General features: G+C 38.8%; 1 protein-coding gene across 1 annotated transcript; it reads right to left on the minus strand.

The window, feature by feature from the left end:
- Positions 1–339: 339 nt before the first annotated feature.
- Positions 340–19,633, minus strand: LOC115629077 (adenylate cyclase type 3; the record flags this gene model as incomplete). The annotated part of the gene is made up of 17 exons (XM_030525392.1): positions 340–1,036; positions 2,556–3,011; positions 3,571–3,653; positions 3,711–3,936; positions 3,999–4,074; positions 4,138–4,210; positions 4,275–4,533; positions 4,611–4,974; positions 5,036–5,280; positions 6,424–6,562; positions 6,873–7,031; positions 13,499–13,626; positions 15,320–15,431; positions 16,989–17,107; positions 17,177–17,486; positions 17,550–17,739; positions 19,357–19,633. Coding segments are annotated over 17 exons (3,477 nt in total), but the record flags the coding sequence as incomplete, so codon positions are not given.
- Positions 19,634–19,892: the final 259 nt, after the last annotated feature.

The raw sequence follows: 19,892 nt of genomic DNA on the forward strand, positions 1-19,892 counted from the left end.
TATATAGTATATGACTAGTTTAAGTTACTTACACCTATTATAAATCATTTATAATTACAAATTATTTTGTTGTTGTAATATTCATCCTCTTTTTTCGCATAATTGTATATATCGCGCAATGTTATTTGCAAAATAATTTACACACATAGAGTTGGATTTGTTTGTTTGTCTAACATATTTGGTATTGTTTTTTGTATAAATTAGCATTAGTTTGTTCACATTATTAAGTACATGCGAATATATATGTATAATGTTGAATGATTTTTGCTATTCAGTTTATTATTGAACTACACATCGAATGGTTTGTAAGCTTATCAAAAGAAAACAACAGCTTGAATCTATTATATTTTATATTATGACTATTATTATTATTTGTTTAAAACAAACTGAAGTTTCACATTAATTTAATATACTTAGTTGCAGATTTAGGTACACAGTTGACGAACTTTTCCAAAGTAATGAGCCAGATGGTACAAACTAAACTATAAGATACTTTTTGTTTCTATAGCAGAATATCACACGCTTGTGCAGTTTAAATAGGCAAATCAAATGTAGCAAGTTAACGGTAACAGCGTTTCCTTCTCTTTTTTTTAACAGTCAACTTTCCCTTTTTCCTTTCCTAACACATGCGCACCAAATACGGATTCACACACACACACGCGCACATAATGTATATATGTATATGTATATATAGTAGCAGACACACAGCGTCGAGTTCGAAGCTGGATCAACATCCTAGTCCTTGTCCTTGTCTTTCGCCTTTCCCTCTTCGCCTTTACTCCAACAAAGCCTGTCCCTCGCCAGTGGCGTCTCCGCCTCCAACTGCAACGTTGCCATTGCCCAGCGGCTCCACGCCGTTCTCTGCCTTGGAATCCGGCGCCTTGGACTTCAGGAGCGGCGTCTTGATGTCCGCCTCCAGCTCCTGGCACTCCAAGCTGTGCGCCGGCGTCTCAGTTTCCGTTACAGTCACAGCTTCAGTCGCCGCTCCATGCGTCTCCACTGGCGGTCCAGCATCTGCACATGGCTGGGCCTTGCCCTGCAAAGTAGATGGAGGAGGGGGTGGAGGATGTGTCTTAGGCTTGTAATAGTTTCTAATCGAGTTTGGTTTCATTTCGAAAAACTAAGCACTAATTAATACTTCTTGTAGATGTGTTTGTGTGTAAAGTTCGATTGTGACTGAATAAAAACTACACCTACATCTGTCTGGCACTTCCAAAGTGGGAATGACTTGTTCCTCAAATGCTATGCGATGGAGCTGTTAGACTTTTGATAGCTCTAGCTGGTTGATTTTTTCAGCAAGTACAGCAAAAATGTAAACGAATTTGTTTTGCTTAACGAGTAAGTATCCAAGTTATTGTATGGCTCAGCGATTTGGAACTAAGTTTAGCCGATTCCGAAGCACAACTTCAAAAAAAAGCCATTCCTCCAGACCAAAAACATAAAACAAAATAAGCTTAATTACAAATATCATGAGTATTATGATTTTCAAAATAAAGAACCTCCCTTGTTTGCTGAGTAAACTATCGTAAAGAAAGAAAATATTCATTGGAGGGTTATGCAGATCTGTGCAGATCATAAAATATATTGAAAATATGAAAATTTTCAATTTAAAAGGCAAATCGTGCAAGGAACGAGTAAGGATGTATTGAACTTGTAGACATATTAAATGGTTCCCAAACGATTTCCACAACTATTCGATTGATATCCAAACTCAAAGAAAATATATATACAAATGGAATAGTAAGTACATTGTTCTTAGTAGTATAGATATTTTTTGGTAGCTAAGCTAAGACATCTTCAATTTAGTTGATTAAAGATTAAAGACGCTAGAAGAAAGTAGGACGGTTTTATCGAAATTGTAGACTTTTGAAGTGGCTGATAAGGGATTAGATCACGCTTCATATCAGCTGCTAAACAGATTATATCGCTATATACATATACATATCTTTGACAGAAGATGATAGTAGCTGCTAAACAGATTGCTTTAAAGACACCCTACTGTACTACCATGAAAAAGAGGCATCTATCGCATCGAGAAAAGTAATCATCTTCAATCAAAAATTGTTAAAATTCTTCATCTAGTTCATTATCTCACATCATTTGGCAAACTATTTTCTGAATCCGAACATGAATTTCGAATATTCTTTTAAGATAATGTTAAATCACGCAATAAAAATATTTAGTTTTTTTTTAAAAAAAAAGTGTGTAAAATATATATGTCCCGAAAAAAGTTCTAAGTCGATCATTTAAAATGATTATTTTATTTGAAATTTTGTCTTTAATTGACTCTTTTTTGTTTAATATTTCATCCGATCGATTTTTACGATCTGAACTAAACGTTAAGTCAAAATTTAAGAAACAGCTTCTGGCTTCCTGTGAGTTATATCGTTATATCGTGGTTTATACACAAATATTTCATTAGTCTCTCCTCAAACTTAGATATAATTCTATTGATATTAAAAAAAAAAAAGAAAAAGAAAACACTCAAACATTTGGCTGATAGAAACCAGGGCCTAGTTCCCACCTAAAAATCAAGTGTGACAAGTTTAACTCACCTGCAAATAGTAGGTCATTAGTTGACCCTTGCCCTTGACTGCCACCAAGCCGCGCTGCAGGAAAGTGTATCCGAATTGTTGGAGGATGTTGCAAGTCTCTTCGGTAACCTGTATCGCACCCGCCTTGCCGGTGCTCTCCATGCGTGAGGCGACATTCACGGTGTTGCCCCAAATATCGTAGTGCGGCTTTCGGGCACCAATAACTCCAGCTGTGATGGGACCATGGTTGATGCCCATTTTGAGGACAAAGTGATTGAAGGACTGCTCATTAATGCCCTGCAGTGCACGCTTCAGCTCCAAAGCGAACTCCACCAACACAGCTAGATGGGACCAACGTTCTGTAATCGATGCATCGTTGCGCAAATTGCGTTGCAAGTTAATGCCACTGGCCGCCATATATGTGGAGCCGATGGTTTTTATTTTTATAATATCCTGGAATTGTGGAAGCTCCAGCAGCTAAAAAGAAGATAACAACAAAGATGAGCACTGGTTGTTAAGAGAAATGTTAAGAGAAATGTCTAATCTGTAGTCGAGTCTGTCTAAAATGAGCGCTAAAGGAAATAACAAATCAATCTGAAGACCTAAAGAAACATTCCACTCTTCTTCAAAGCTAAATACTTCTTCACGATTCTCGAATTTATAATAATTATAATTTTCAAGTCGCAATGCCATTTAAAATACATTTTTCTACGGAGCTATCCCAAGAAAGTAGATGAAGAAGGTCGCAGCATTTGTTTCTTTGATTTGAAATAATGGTCTCATTAGGAATCATCTGCCGGACATGGTTGAAGCGTGAGGCAGATATCTAGATATCTTTAGCAAGAGCAGGGCTCGTATTTCTCAAAACCCAGACTACAATCAGTGCAGCATTTGTTCTCTCTTCTTAGGCAACTTTGAAGAATTGGAGCTTGAATGGACACCTAACTTCCGTCCAACGAATTTAAAGACCACAACGCCATGTCTCAGTAAATGTTTCTGGGCCTATCTAACCGAATCATTATTAACCGTAACTCACCGCATCAAAATCAGAAATGACTTCGTTTAGAAATCGGAGGCACTCCAAGCCCTGGTTGTTTACAGTTTCCTCCGAATAGAAATCTGAAAGCAATGAGACCTTTATGCTGAAATCCATTACAGATCTCTTCACCCATTTACCCGAAAAGTTTGGCATGCTGGCAAATAATACGCCCACCTCGGCATAACTTTGCGAATAGAGATCGTCGTGGGAACGTTTTGTGTTCTTCATAAAATGCTCTGCCACGTGAACGGGTAAAACATTATAAACCAAAGCCTCATTTCGTTGTCGCATATCATTGGCAGTTTCCTTTTGCTCGGCTACCTCGGTTTTCCATTTGAATATGACGCGATCCTCATGATCCATCTATAAAATGAGAAGATATTGCAAACGAAGAACCTCAGTTGGGTGCAGAGTTGAAGACTTACATGGCGCGCCAATGTGCTGAGGGCTAAGGCAGCCACAAGAAGTAGACCGGAAGTGCAGTAACGGGTGGATATAATGCTGAGAAAAAGTATCTTAAGGTTAACACCTAGCCAATGGATTAGGTATAGTCTATGGACTTACGGCTGATGTGCCAGATTATCTTCCAGCGCATACAAGTCCTGCATGATGAAGATGTTGAAGTAGCAATGGAGCGCTGCGGAAATAAAGGATCTTCTATTAAGTAATTTTTAAGGAGCAAAGGAGCGTTTAGTGCTCACCTGCTATGGACAGGAGCAACAGTATTTTGGTCAGATGGGTTAATTGTGCAATGACTGCAATGGCAATAAGTATGAGCACCGCAAAATTGCTCAGATAGGACGGATAGAGGACACGCTCCGTAGGCACCGCATTGCGCATTTGCTCCACAAAGGACACGGGTAGTAGGTGCTCGGCATTGGCCTCCAAGCCACTGGTCGTGGCATTGAATTCGCTCTCGCTGACAATGTGCTCGGTGCGCACGAAGGTGACGAAAAAGAACTGCAAGGATAGAAAATCAATAAGTACCTACTGAAAGGATACTCGCACCCACACCAGCACCAGCACCAGCAACTTACCATGTCGACGACATTGCTTAGGCCAATAGTAAGTGCTATAATTATGGCCGCCAGTTCGCGCACGAAGGTAATGTCATTGAAGCGCTTGCTCACATCGACAAAGAACTTGGGCAGCATGCCGGTGAAGCTTTCGGCTATGGAAATAACCACAAGCATGGCAATGGGGACAAGTGGTGCGGCAATGTTAATGAAATGCAGCGTGGAGCGTGGCAGCACGAGGTAGGAGTACAGGACATCGATGCATTGTACCAAGAGTGCGGCCAACAGCGGCAGCGAGCTGTACGGTTCTCGGTAAATGGCGTATGCCTGTTCCAGTTGCGGATTCTTGAAGCGCAGAAAGATGTTGGTGTCCTTGGTGAGGTTTCTAGAAAAGGAAACATTCAGCGTTACAGGGACGGATTTCGATCTACTAGCACTTGTCTCACTCGTGTCCATCACGCGTGACCAGCTCGTCCTTTAAGCGCTGCTTGAAGTTCTCCAACTTCAGCTGCTCCTCCTCATCCTCCAGCGGGGGTCGCTCGTTCGTGACGGCGCTCTCTGCCAATAGTTCCTCATCGTCTAGTGTGGCATCTGCGTCGCCGTCGTTGTTCTCATTGTTGGTGTTGTTGGTGCTGTGATTGGCATTTTCCACTTTGGTTTCGTTGATTTTCTTGGCGCATGGCGAGGAAAACTGAAATGGTGAGGCAATCGATCTATTTTTAGCTTCCTCGCACGCATTGAACAACGAACATGGTTAGCCATAATATAGAGGTCTTTATTCGAAATTGAAGGCATACCATATACGAGTAGTGTATTGCAGGCTTGCGGTCAGACAGGCAAACAATTTGTACACTAAGCTCTGTTGTTTGAAAAATAGTTGCCAAAGAAATATGTTAAATCAGAAAACTATATTTTAGTATAGAATTCTTGAAGATAAATTTGTGTGCAAATTATTTGCCCTTCTGACCAAACCTTTAATAACTATTAGATAATTAGAAAAAAAAAACACTAGATGATTCCAATTTAGACTTTCAGAAACAAAAATACTTCTACAGACAACAATTCGTTCTTCCCCTAACGTAATTCCTATAGGATTAAAGCAGTATCCAACGGTAATACAAATCAATACCAAATATCAAAACATATAACCTTTTACACGAAAAACTCAATCTTAGCAATATTAAACTACCAATGATTATTAACTACAATTCCTTAAAGCTTCTCCTGCGATTTTAATAAGTAATTATTTTGGGAATAAAGCAGTATTAGAAGAGAGCGCTACGACAAATCAAAAGAACTGATACACAATTTCTAAATTGGAAAAGTCCAGAAACCTATAAAATATATTAAATTACCAATGCTTTGTAATTTTTAAAAAATGTTAGCTTTATAAATAATTTATTCTAAGATAAAAGAAGAAAAGAAAACAACTATCTTTAAATAATATTTTTAAAAAGTTCAAATTCCGGCCAAGTTTTTGAAATGTGCATTGGAAAACGTTTCGTTTTTCGAATTCAAATTCAGTATGTTTGAATAATTATTAAGCATTTCTAGCACAGCTAAGAGAGTCTTCTTAAAATGATGTAAGTGTAGGCGACTATCGACTCAGTCCAGCTTTTTGAAAAACCTTCCCATTTCTCCCACACATAATTTCGTCAGAGAGAAGTAGAGTTTTATTCTTAGAGCTAACCATTCTGAGAAACAAATAGAAGGGAAACATGCAAGCAAAAGTTCGCTCGCATTTCAAAAGTTCCAAAAACACATTTTCAAAACTTTTACTCACTCTAAAGCTAACAAGATATACCAGATGGAAATCTCATACCGTTACACTTACCGGCTTCAGCACTTTCTTAATGAAAAAGGTCTTCAGGCCAGCAATGCGCAACAATTCCTCTCGTTTCTCACCAAAAGCCGGCTCCACTTCAAATTCTCCATTGAGAAAGGCCAAAGTTTTGTCCGAGATGTGCACGCGTCTGCAGGTAAAAAAATATAAATAAGAATAAGCAATAGCATGTTTAATGAGTGAAGGAGCTGAGCAAGCCAATTAACTTGCTTCCCCATAAATTTGCATAGAGATGAAAGACAAGGATCTGTACTTACTGGGGCTCAAGAACACAACCTCAACCTCAACCTCTACCCAACAGCCCTTTTTGCTAAGCTCAAGAAAAACAAAAGGAAAGCAAGCTCGTTACTTGTGCTTGTGACGCTCATTAACACATTGTCAGCTTATCAATTATGCACCCATAGTTACGAGAATGAGAATGGCACCAAGACTATACTCACCCAGCCTTGCCGCTCGATTCCATTTTATTAGCCAGCTCAACGTCCTTGGAGTACACATCAAATTGCCATTGACGCTGACCCAGTATGCCAGCAAGTACAGCGCCAGTGTGTATGCCCACACGCATATCAACAGGTGAATTAGCCTTCTGCTGTACATACCTACACACACACACACACACACACGCACACGCACACACATACAAATTGACACGCAAAGGTAAAAAGGAGAAAAAGATTGTTAATACCACGCACAAAAAGGTACTAGTACAAGGTGCGTTTCAAAGCTCACGGAGCTCCTAGCAAGAAACACTTATATGCTGCAGATTCTTAACAGAAAGCGCCTTTAGTCTAGGTATTCCCCACACTATCAAGACGCATTCCTTTCACAGCCAAATTAACTGTTTTAGGACATGGAAGTCTGGTATTGGTCTTCCTCTTAAAAATTTGCGAAGCCTAAAAGCATGCTGCAGTTTTCTCTCTATAATATCCTTTTTTTTTTTTTTTTTTTTTTTTTTTTTTACATATATACAATTTATTAAACTAGTTTTCTACTACCAATATGGCAGCTTAAGCTAGTTGAAAGTTAGGGAATACAAAAGTTGTCTATAGTAAGCATCTATAGGACGCACTTATATCTATGTACATATATACAATATTTACAATGTTTTACATGAAAAATGATTATATTTTATGATATATACTATGTATTTTATACAAGGGCTCTTGTGGGGAGATCCTTTGGATGGCACTTCTTCAGTCTTCTCTTCTTAGGTTTGGACAGGAGCCGCCTCGCTAGTGCGTTGGGGTGACTGCCGAGTCGCTTCTCGTAATTGCTTGCGTGCATTTGAATGACATCGCCAACCTTGGGGACACATAAGTCTCTTTCGATGTCCCTAGTGCGCATATACCAGGGAGCGTTGCATATTTTTCTAAGTATTTTAGCTTGCGCAACTCTTATTTTGTTTAGGTTTGAAGCAGCGGCAATGCCATAAATTGGTAGCGCATACTTCCATATTGGACTTAATATGGACTTGTATACTGTCACCTTACTGTGCAGGGACAGCTTGTTGCATGGTGCAAGCAGCCATGCCATCTTTCCGGCTTTCGCCATGACCGATCGCTTCACCATTGTTGTATGCTTGCTGAAGTTGAGTCTTCTGTCCAGAATTACACCAAGATATTTGTGCGAATTTGTATGACTGAGCGTGGACCCCAACATTGTGATATCTCCGCATGACGACGGCCTTGTTGTAAATGTGACATTCGCACACTTGCTGGCGTTGATACCAATGTTCCAATTCAGAGCCCACTTCTCGAAACTACTTACATACTGCTGTAAGGCTTCCGAAGCTACATCGATATCTCTGCATCTGGTAAGCACCGCAGTGTCGTCTGCGTAAGTAGCTATTAGTGCGTCATCCTCGTCTACTCCAAGGATCTCTTGCGGTGCAGGCATATCAGCAGTAAATAATGTATACAGGGTAGGACCGAGAACACTGCCTTGGGGCACTCCTGCACAAATTGAGCGCCTCGTGGATTTCACTCCATCAACAGCAACTCTGAAGCTTCTGTCCCTTAGAAAGCTTTCGATGAGTTGAAACAATTGAGGAGTTAGCATGCCTTTCAATTTGCAGAGGAGACCATCATGCCACACTCTATCAAAAGCTTGTTTAATATCCATAAACACAGCCACTGAGTACATCTTTTGCTCCATGGCTTCCAGGGCGAAGTTGACCACACGGTGGAGCTGTTCCGGTGTTCCGTGACTTCTTCGAAAACCAAATTGCCATTTTGGAATTCTGCGCGTCACGGCTTCGAGCTGGAGAATCCGGTCCAGAATCACGCGTTCCATCATCTTCCCGAGGGCAGGTAGCAGACTAATCGGCCTATATCCATCTACTTCAGTATGCTGTTTCTCTGGCTTTGGAATCATCGTAATTAGCGCCATTTTCCAGCAGTTTGGAAAGTGCCTCAGCCTGAGTATGTTATTCATGAGCAAGACAATATACAGCAGAGCCCTTGTGGGGAGCAGTTTCAGCGTCCTGTTGTCTAAAAGGTCTTCTCCAGGCGCTTTTTTTTACCTTTAGATTTTTTATCTGCTGTACCACTTCTTGAAGTGTAACTGGGCTTGCAGGCAAGGCCATTTGGAATGGCATCTCCAGCCTAAGCTCGACTACCCTTCGCCTATCTGCTGTTGTAAAGTCAAAAGGCTTAAATCTTTCCTCTAGGCTGTTTGCAAAGATTTCAGCTTTCTGCTGACTGGAGTAGCTCCATCCACCTGTAGGATCCTTAATTGGAGTCTTAGGGATGACCAGCCTCTTAAATCGCCTCGTAAGCTTCCAGAGCGAGTAATTAAATGATGCATCTGGACCAGCACTTTCCAATATGTCATCAATTCTGCCTTGTCTGATTTTAGCAAGCTCTTTTTGCAGTCGATTGGACAGTCTTTTGTAGATTTGATGAATGCGAGTATCTCCAGTTCTTGCATATTCTTTCCTGACTCTTCTTTTCAGGCTTAAGAGCGCAGCAGCCGTTGGTGGTAGACTAGCTTGACTATGTTGGGTTGGCAAGCGTAAAGTTTTCGGTGCAGCAGAAGACGCAGCCAGTGAAATGTTCTTCATGAGGATTGATATCGCGTCTTCGATATCCTCTGGGCTGTTAATTTCGACGTTCAGGTTAATTCTTCTTTCGAGATCGGCTTTAAAAACATCAATACGGGAGCCAGGTGGTAGAATATATTCCCTCTTGGGATTATATTGCGGTGCATGATGTAGCGTCGCTACTACTGGAAGGTGATCCGATGCGAGCTCATATTTTGTTTCAACGGTGAGTCTGTTTAGGGCAATCCTGTTGACAATAAAGAAGTCTAGTGCAGAGGGGTTAAGTCGTGTGTTGTAAGAGTAGAAAGTTGGCTCTCCAGTAGCAAGAACTTGGCAAGTAGTACTAGCTATGGCCTCTTGCAAACACCTTCCTCGCCTGCAAGATCTGGAATTACCCCACCATTGGTGTTTTGCATTAAAATCACCGCCTACAATAAACTTATCTCCTAAGGTTGCAAGCAATAGATCAAAGTCGGCCCTGCACCAAGCTTCATTGGGAGGAAGATATAGGGAGGAGACTTTGATGCTTCCACCATTCGTCGGTATAGTTACGCTGGCCGCTTGGATGCTTGTTTTTAGAATTGGCTCATTCTGTGAATGAGCGATACTTGATCTAATGATGACTGCAGAACCACTTTTAGCGGTGCCACTAGGATGATTAGCGTAGTACTGGTCGTATCCTGGCAAATATGCGTTCAAGCCAGGACGCATATGCGTTTCGGTTATTAACATGATATCGATCGAGTTTGAACTTAGGAAAAGCCTGAGTTCATCATTGTTTTTGACCAGGCCCCGTGCGTTCCATAATCCGATTTTTAACAGCGGATTTAACATTTGGATATTAGTTTTTGTACCAAGTCACGGAAGGCTCTATTGGAATCCATATTTTCCTGTATGAGCTTATACATTTGATCCATTCTTGCGTTTAGATCTAAAATCGCCTTTTCCAGCATACTAAATTTGTTGTTTAGATGCCAATCTTCGGCGGAACTGTGTGATCGGGGCGAGTTTTGGTTTGTTGGCGCGCTGGTACGTTTTTCTCCAATTGGCCTAGCTGCATCAGCATAAGAGAAGCCACTCTTAACAGTAGAGTTTGAGATAAACTGTACTTTAGTGCCTTGGTTATTTGGGTAACTCCTATTGCTACCGATAACTAGTCCATCTTTCGGCAACCTCACAGCTGGCTTAAGTTTTTTGGCTAGATCAATTCTTACCTTGCAGCCTCTGAAGCTCGACATGTGGTCTTCGCCGCAATTAGCGCATATAAATTCCCCATTATCATTCAGGTTACATGATTTTGAGCCAGTATCATGGTCCCCCGAGCATTTACCGCAAACCGGCTTTTTAAGGCAATAGTTCCTCGTGTGCCCGAAATCTTGGCATCTGAAGCATTGTACCAGCTCTTTACTCTGTTTGGCCTTTGATATTGTAACCCTGTGTCTACCAATTTGAGTTATTTTTAGTGCCTCAGCAACGTTGGGTGCGTTCTGGAGGTTAACGTAAAACATATTTTGTCTTGTTTTAACATTATTTATGTCCTCACCATCCTCCTCATTAATTTGAATGTTACGCCAGTCCGGTTTTCTGGGGCAATATATATTCAAAACTGTAAAGCCCTTGTCGGTAAAGGTGCGCTCTATTAATTGCCTGGGTACATTGGGATGAATATCTCTGAGCACCAATCTGCAGGGTTTGTTCTCCTTCAACTGGTGGTGCCAGAATTGACAATTTTGATTGGACAATAATTTGATTATTGCACGAAACGCATTCGAATTCTTCGTATAAATACGCGAGATCCCAGATTTCGATGTGCGTATGTCGTAATCGTTAGGGGAGACAGCAGAATTGAGCGCCACCTCCAGCTTATCCAATTTGTTGACTTGTGGCACACATATAGCAGGAGGCTTAGGAATACTACTTCCCTGCTGGAAACGGCTGGCTTCATTTTGCTGGCTCGATGGATCTTCGGAATCTGGCTCTTCCATTTCCATAATGGAATCAGCTTCTTCCGAAAGGGCTGCAAATCTATTATTTTGAAGCGCTGGCGGAGAGGAGGACGCAGTTCGTTGTCCCTGGGTTGTATTGACAGGAGTTGGCTTATTTTTTTGAGCCGATTTTAGTGACTCGACGGCTCCTTTCCGCTTCCTATTAATACCGGGTACTGGCATTTGAAACGAGCAAAATTTGTCCAGAGTTGGATTTGCAACTAAGTTTGTCATTGAAGCCGGTGTACTCACAACGGCGGGTGTGGAGCACAAACTGCCATTTGATGTCGCTACTGTAGTATACATTGATTGAGAGTTCACCACAGAAAATGTTAGGGTACTTGTAGTCGATGTACAAGTGGTTGAGGCAATCCAGTTACTGGTTGAGATTGACGGCTTTAAGTATGGTTTTCCCATTGACATATGCAAGTCCTTGGTTATTTTTGCTCTCAGCTCCGAAGGTGATTTACCAGAAATTTTTCTCATCTCCACGTACTTCGGCAGCTTATTGACTACTTCCTCAGCTGCTCCGAGAGCGGCCGAGTCTTCATCAGCATTCATTTACGTGAGATAAGATGACTTGCAAAACAAGCAAAGAAGAAAAATTCTGGGCTGTCTCTGCTCCGATGACGTGTATACGTCAGCAGAGCAGCCCCATACAGCAGATTAATTGTTGATTGGAATCCAAGAAAATAAGGATACTAAACGATTGCCAAAAAGCCAAGGTGAAACTAGGTTTCCGGGTGGTTTTTTTTTTTTTTTTAACGCACTATACGCGAAATAATTGAAAAAGAGGAATTTATTACAATTTTTCACGGAGCGCACAATAAAAAGTCGACTAGTCACTTTGACAGCTACCAGGGTTGTGTGTAATATCCTTGTGTTCTCCTTTTTTTATATTACTCACAGGATCTCCCCACGTGTAAAATATATAATATAATATCATAAAATATATTTCATATTTAATCTAAAAAAGAAATATTGTAAATATTCCATTGTTTATATATATAGATTAGAGTGTGTCCTGTAGATGTATTCCCTCCTTGTATTTCTTATTGTTAGCAGAATACTGGTTTAATAAATTGTATATATATTTTTCAAAAAAAAAAAAGCTTTTTTAATATTAAGTCTCTTGTTCTTACTGTTCGTTTGTCGATTTCGCATATTAATATTTTTATTAAATTATATTAAGTCTCTATTAAGTCTTGTCTGTGAATGGAAGTAAGGCTATAAATTGTCTTGCATTGAAACATTAGAATTAAAAATAAATCAGTAGCTTGAGCGCTGCATTTCAAGGCCTTTATTTATTCACACTACGTTGCAAAACTTTTTAAACTTTTGATTGGAAAGAAGTAAGAGCGATTGGAAAATTCTTGCAGACTTCGAATAAGTATCAGCCTTTGATTGAATAATTTATATAAGTATGCATTCCTTGAATTGTAAATTTATTTATCAACAAAACAAAGACTTTTGTTTCAGCTTTTTTAATTAGTTGAATCGATGTATCATCGAGTCCAGCTCCACATCTTCAATTTCTTAACTTTCAATAACTTCGCTGGTACCTATGGAATGGGTCTGATTCAAGGAAATGTCATTTGTCTCGCAGTATGAATACCTCTATTTCGAAAACTATAGGGGCTGGTTGCACAACAATGAATATAAATATTCATAAGCTGTTGTTGCAAATAAAGTTGTCTTTCGATCCTTAGTTTGTTAACCTCACAACCCCTTACTTCGCTTACAGTGTGCCAAATGTCATTAAATATTGGCCGAGTGTTGGAAAACTCTTAATAATTTCGATAGTAATAAGTTTACTTTGATACGCACCTTGTTTAATGTTATGTTACAAGAGAAGGGAAAAAATGCGAATAGCGCGTGCCATTTGATGGACACAGCACCAGCTCCCTAGAGATTGGGGGAGCTCGGAGAGCGGAAGTGGGGGCTGCTTTTGTCGAAGCGTGGTTGAGTGCAATTAAAATTAATTGAACCAACGTTGATTTCATGTCCTGTTTTTTGTTTCTGTTTCGGTTTTTGTACTCACTTAATGGCCTTCACCATCGACAGTCCCATGTGTACGCAGAGGACGGCATGATCTGGTCGCTCATCGGGCGCTCCACTAATGCAATAATAGCAATCACCGAGAATTTTAATACGTAGTTGTTGGTATTTCTGTAATCGAAGCACACACACACACACAATTAATGGCTTAGTTATATTACAACGAGCTAATGGAACTGTTAGATTCAATGAAATTTTAATCCATTAATGTCTGTCGTTGGTATTTTAATGCTCGGGCTGTACTGAAAGTTTCATAAAAAACCTATAATTGATTGCTTGACCAGAAAGAGGAAGTATGGCCGCGAATTTGGTTAAATGTTTTAATGTTTATCTATCTTAAGTGAATTTATATCAAGTACATAGTGTCCCAAATGACTTCGTTTGTTCCGGTACTGGTATTTTTTTCTGCTTATTGGTTTGATTCGATATCTCAGATAAGATGCTTTGTTCCTGCTTATAAATGTCTATATACACATATTTTCTTTATCTCTTCAATAATATATAAAGTACTTTTTAGCACTACACCGGTTGGTAAGCAATCGACGCTCTTCGAAATCCGCAACGGAATCGAAATAGAAACTAGAAAAGTTGTTATCCCTTTCGGGATTAGTTTGTTAATTGACAATTATTTGTTAAGTATTGAAAGAATAACTTTTTCGTGAAAGTCCGTGAAATGAACGTTTGAAAACGCAAATCCGAAAAGTGTAGCTCTTATTCTGCTTATAATTGATAATGTAATATGTTGTTAATAGAAATGTTCCACAATTTTTGAAATGTGAGACAGCGAAGTCGAAAAGTATATTCTAATAGGAGTATGTATATATTTCTAGTTTTTCTAGTTTGTCAAAAGAAACGTTTCGCAATGTTTCGAACACTTCAAAATAAATTTTCAAAACACGGTAACATGTTGTTCATTAACTTACTCGACAACAGTTGAAGACCTCTTTAACCTTTCCGTAATATCTAACTCGCCCCACTCTTTATAAATTGCTTGAGTGCAGCATTTTAAAAGAAACGGTGGAACATAATGGACAAACATAAATTTATTTAGTAAGTAACTCTTTCCCTGAAACTCCACTAAGCTATACATTTTATTCCATGTCAACTGAATGGGGAATTGCCAAAAAAAAAAACATTTGAAACAATTAAAAACAATTTATATTTTCACCATTTTAAGAAACAATTCGAAGTACTTATTACAAATTGAACTTCTCCTTCTACTTTCAGTACAGCCCTTTAATGTAAGAGACAGCCACAAAAATGCCGCAAAAGTGCAGTCAAGAAATCACAGAGAATATCAAATCAAATAAACTGCAAAGTACATCAAAATATTGTCAAATAAAAAATGGAAAATACCCACAAATCAGTGAAAAGGAAAACATATAAGCCAAGCGAATAAACACAAAAATAAACCTATAAAAAAAAAAACAAAACCCAATTCCGCCAGCAAATCGCAAACGAGAAAAAATCAAGTCGAAACATTTCACACGCCTGACTGGGCGTAACTTTTGTTACCAATGGCCAATGGCCCAAAAGCAACAAAAACATAACGGCACAACGAAAACCCCAAAAAAAGGGAGGTTAACAAAATTATGCACCGGAATAAAACGAAAAAAAGAGAACACAGTCAGAATTCAAATTAAAGTGTGAAAAGCGCAAATAGAGGAAATGAAAAATTCTCCGATGCTTATCTTAAACGTCATAATCATCATTATTAGAACAGTTATGGGGTACGAGGGAATTACATAGCTGGAAAAAGAAAAGTTTGTTCTTCTTTTTTGTTGTTTGTTGTTGTTATTGTTACCTCGGCAAGCCTATCGAAGCGTGCGAAAAGTTCGTTAAGCATTTTAACCAGGTCTTGAGCGCTATACGTTGACGAGATGGCCGTAAAGCCGACAATGTCTGCATACAGTATGCTTGTGGGTGTAAAAGAGAATGTATATGTAGACGATTAAATGGCAAAAATGGCTAAATAAATAGTTGACGCCTAAAAATATGCTGTGCATTTATTAATAGCTAGTAAAAATAATAAAGCTTTGTACGGCTAATGGGTTGATAACGTGGTATGTTTGGACGGATATAAGAGTATATATATACTCGTACACATAAAAGAACAGTTTACACGACAAGTAACGATAAATTTAAAAAATGTGTTTTCAGTTCATTTGTTACCGATTTTTTTGGGTAACTTTTCCTAGGCAAAATGTTGGAATAGCATTGTTAAAGGGGCCAAGTCGATTTAATAGATGGTTCTGCTTTTATGGAGTACAGTGGAACCTGAATAATCTATTCTATTAACAGGATTAACAGCTGGTTAACTGAGATGTTGATTAGTTTACTTGATACTTCTATTAACCATGATTAGTCTATTTATCTGATTAATCTGCATGATTAATCTACTATCTGAAGAGTTACAAAACTCAAGAAAATGAGGATTTCGAGGATTAAGATGGAGGAAATGTGGAAACGCTTCCGGATTGTAATAATGCTTTGTTAAAGTCTTGCTCAAACTATTATTTTAGAGGATGACAAACTGAAAATGTATCCCATAAATAACTTATTATTATTTACTTGAAAAGCAATTAAAAGCTAAACAGAAAAGACAGACTACCTTGAAAGGTTGTTTAAAATATGTAAATGTATTTCATGGAGTAAGATATTAACCGGGATTTTCAATTATCCGGCAATGCACTCAATGCCGAGCTTCATGTTGAATTGTAATGACCCTTCAACTAAGCTACTTATCTATCCTTATGGAATGAGCTATTCACTTGTAATTTATAAGTGCACCAATTGGGAAGTCTCTGTACGAGTAAAAGAAAATTTCTGGTTTCTAAACATTCTCGGGATTTACTTATACCAATAGATATGTGCCTGTATAAATTATTATTGGTAATCAGTATAGCTTAAGAATATGTGTGTGTCGCTATAATTTTTTGTTTTTCTGCTAAGCTAGAGTAGCTACAGGTAGTTGAGTTAAACAAAAGCTAAAGTATCTGATTGAAATGAAATGTTTGTCTACACAATATTTTGTCTTTCCTTATTTAGAATTGAAAATTGAAAATATTTTTATAATCAGATAGTATTTTATGCATAGAAAAATCCGTTATTTTGAACAAAATTCACTATTGCTTTTGAAAGAAATAGCAATCGTTTAATTTAATAAAAATCTTGCCTGTAAAACTTTGATTAGTCTGCTCTGAAATGTAGATATTTCGTTTATAATAAATAAATAATAGGCACTCTTTCATTTGAACAATAAACAAATTTGTCGTGCAAAGCTGTCCTAAAATATCGCAAACTAAATACACTTTTATATGCTTTGTTTACTCTACACTTTAAAAGATTGCTGTGTGTCTCAATAAATAAATAAATACAATAAAGAAAGTTTATTATTAAATTAAATGTCCTTTAGCGTTAAATTTTCTGCTAATGGTGGGCATATATCTTTAACTGAATGGGGCATTACTTACCTCACATTCTCGTGGCGACTCATGTAGATCTTTTTGAAAGCCTCCGAACTGGAAGAGCCCAAATCCTCGCGCATCTTAATAGCCACATGCTTGGGAAGCACAGACAGCAGCAATCGTTCCTGCCGATCATTGCAAACATTGGAAATCCATTAAAATATGTTCCGAAGCCCATTCGGAATGGCACGCACCTGTTCTGCGGATTGCTCCTCGATGACCATCTTCACCTCTAAGCTCTTTTTGGCCTCCAGAAAGGCGCGTTTCTGCTTCGCCTCGCCCATGAAGTAATACAATAAGCCGATTAATGCCGCCGTTATAATGAGAACTGCATTAGCAGCCGCCTGGTCCGAGAGCATGGGATCGGACCGCGAGAAACCCACCGGCATGCTCAGGCAATTGAAATACGTGCAGAAGCCAATGATGAGGCCCAACGAGATCAGCGGCACCGGCAACGTCACGTAAATCAAAAAGTTGAGCAGTATGCCCCAGCCGAGTAGATCGCTAATAAAGGGTATGACCAATTTAGCAATTCAAATGGACTCCCAAGTTCCCTCAGCTACTCACCGCGGCGAGACCGTCGGCTGCAGCATGGTGTAGGCCGCAAAGTGCATCATGGCCAAGTACCAGAGAACGCGGGGCACTATCGTGAGCAGCGACTGGTGGAAGCGCCGCAATGCTGGCTGATCCGAGTGACGTCCAATGTGGAGCACCGCAGTGAGCGCCAAGTAGGCAACAAGCATGGCACAATGCACCACTACGTGGGTTGGGAAGAGGGAGCGATAAAGGCATTTACAACAAATAAATAAAGTTTTTATAAACTGTTACAAAATATATGTTTTCTTTCTAGCACTTTTTATTATAAACCTTTCCCTGGACTAGAAAACCTATCAAAAAATAACGTCAAGTATACTCCAATAAAAGCCAATTCGGGAGAGTTTAAGAACTCTTCGCTTTTCAGAAACCTATAGAAGATCAGTTTGTTCATTAACCATTTTTTTTTATAAAAGTAAGCCCTGAACTATCAAAAGACAAAACTTAAAGTATTCTTAATTAGAAGAAAAGAAGAACTTTTCGCTCTTGATAAATCGACTTATATAAGATAACTTTACTAACTCTTTTTATAATTTAAGCCATCCCTGAACTATCAAAAAAGAAGAACTTAAAGTATTCTTAAATAGAAGTCAGTACGGGGGTGTTAAAGAGCTTTTCTTTCTTGGGAAATATACATAAAATCCAGTTTCTTTGCTAGCCCTTACTATTATAATCTCTCAAAGAAAACGTATTCTTTAATTCTTTAATTAATTCCAATTCGGGGGAGCTTAACAGCTTAAAGAAATCTATATATCATAGATCTAAGAGATTGTGTAACTCAAGCAGAACTGGTACAGATTGAGATTTTTTTAAAGTTTCAAGTATCTTTTATTTACCAAATGCCAAATAAAGACTTTAAATATCTTTTAAGGACCTGCGCCTAAGGTAAATTTTAATTTTTATGAAATATGTATATCCCAATATCATAATATTAAACGACAAATTATTAACTGTTTTTCTTTAAAGATTTAAAAGTTAATCTTTTCTTTTCACAATTTATCTTAGGTTTTCAAGACTATACTAAAGTAGAAATATACTTAATAAACCCGCCCATATATTTAATTTCCAAAAACTAATTGATCTTCGTAGCGGGTACATTTATTGTAAGTAGCCTCCCTAACCTTTTTAAACTTGAAATTCTTTCGAAATACCTTTTTCACCTGTGTCTAATAACAATAATAACAAGAAATTTCGAACCCTATTTCAAAAATATTTCGACATTAGGATCAAAAGTTGGAAGAGTAGATATTATTCATTTCCACTAAAATCAGAAGAAGAATTTTTAATTTTTAAAAACCACCTTAAACTAAAGCTTATTGGTAGTTCTATTAATGACTACAAGTATATCCCAATATATCCGATATACAAGTAGTATTAAAAATAGCATACGATTTTTAGCTAGAATTGTTTTTTTGTTAATTAGTAATTATAATTATGAAATAGAAAATATAATACATATTTTTAATTCTACTTCTAGGAATATATATTTATGTGTGGCATACAATGTTTGACTAGGGTTTTATCTAGGAAAAATTCTTTTTCTTGAGCGCAACAATTCGAATTTAGTTTTAAAAATGTTTCTACTGCTTCTAATTCTCCATTTATGACAAACCCATGCACAAAATTTGTCATTTGTCTTTTTAAAGCGCTATTTTCGTGAGAAGTGTCCTCCAATTACGGTATCTAATACAAAATTATAAATCTGACTTTCTACTATATATGTTCCCCTTTTTTGATATTTCTCTTTTAGAGATGTAGATTTGCTGAGAAACAGACTCACCTCGCGTGGGCCATTCCTGCTCCCAGGGTATGCAAATGGCCCAAGCGTTGAAGAGGAGAGCCGCGAATACGAACCACTTGAGGCCGCTGCGGCGCTGCTTGATGGAATAGTTGTGATACAGTTCGTTGAGCACATGCTGCGGGAGTATGACAACCCCGCCCCCGGTGATGCCGACCCCCCCGGCCACAACTTCATCGTCGTGCGGGAGCCGTCGACGCGTGGGCGTCTTCTTTTGTGCGGCCGGCGATTGCTGTCGACCGCTCGAGTTGCGCTTCGCTGTGGGTGTGGGTGTGGGTGTGGGGGTGGATGTGTCGGCGGACTTCGTTGGAGTCGCAACTGTTTTCAGGCCATTCTCAACGGCTACCTTTTCATCCGGCATTGCGAGGTCTTGTGGTCGAGGGCCGGGGTCGAGGTCTTTGACTGAGCGGCTATGCGCCGGTAGTTAATTTTTCGTTGATCACCGCTTGGTTTATGAATGAAGCACGGCCATTTCCGGTGCCGCGCACGTCCTTATTTATTTATAGATGGCAGAGACA

The sequence above is a fragment of the Scaptodrosophila lebanonensis genome, unplaced genomic scaffold (assembly GCF_003285725.1).
Source record: "Scaptodrosophila lebanonensis strain 11010-0011.00,11010-0021.00 unplaced genomic scaffold, SlebRS2 tig00000131-arrow-arrow-pilon, whole genome shotgun sequence".
Classification (NCBI taxonomy): Eukaryota; Metazoa; Arthropoda; class Insecta; order Diptera; family Drosophilidae; genus Scaptodrosophila; species Scaptodrosophila lebanonensis.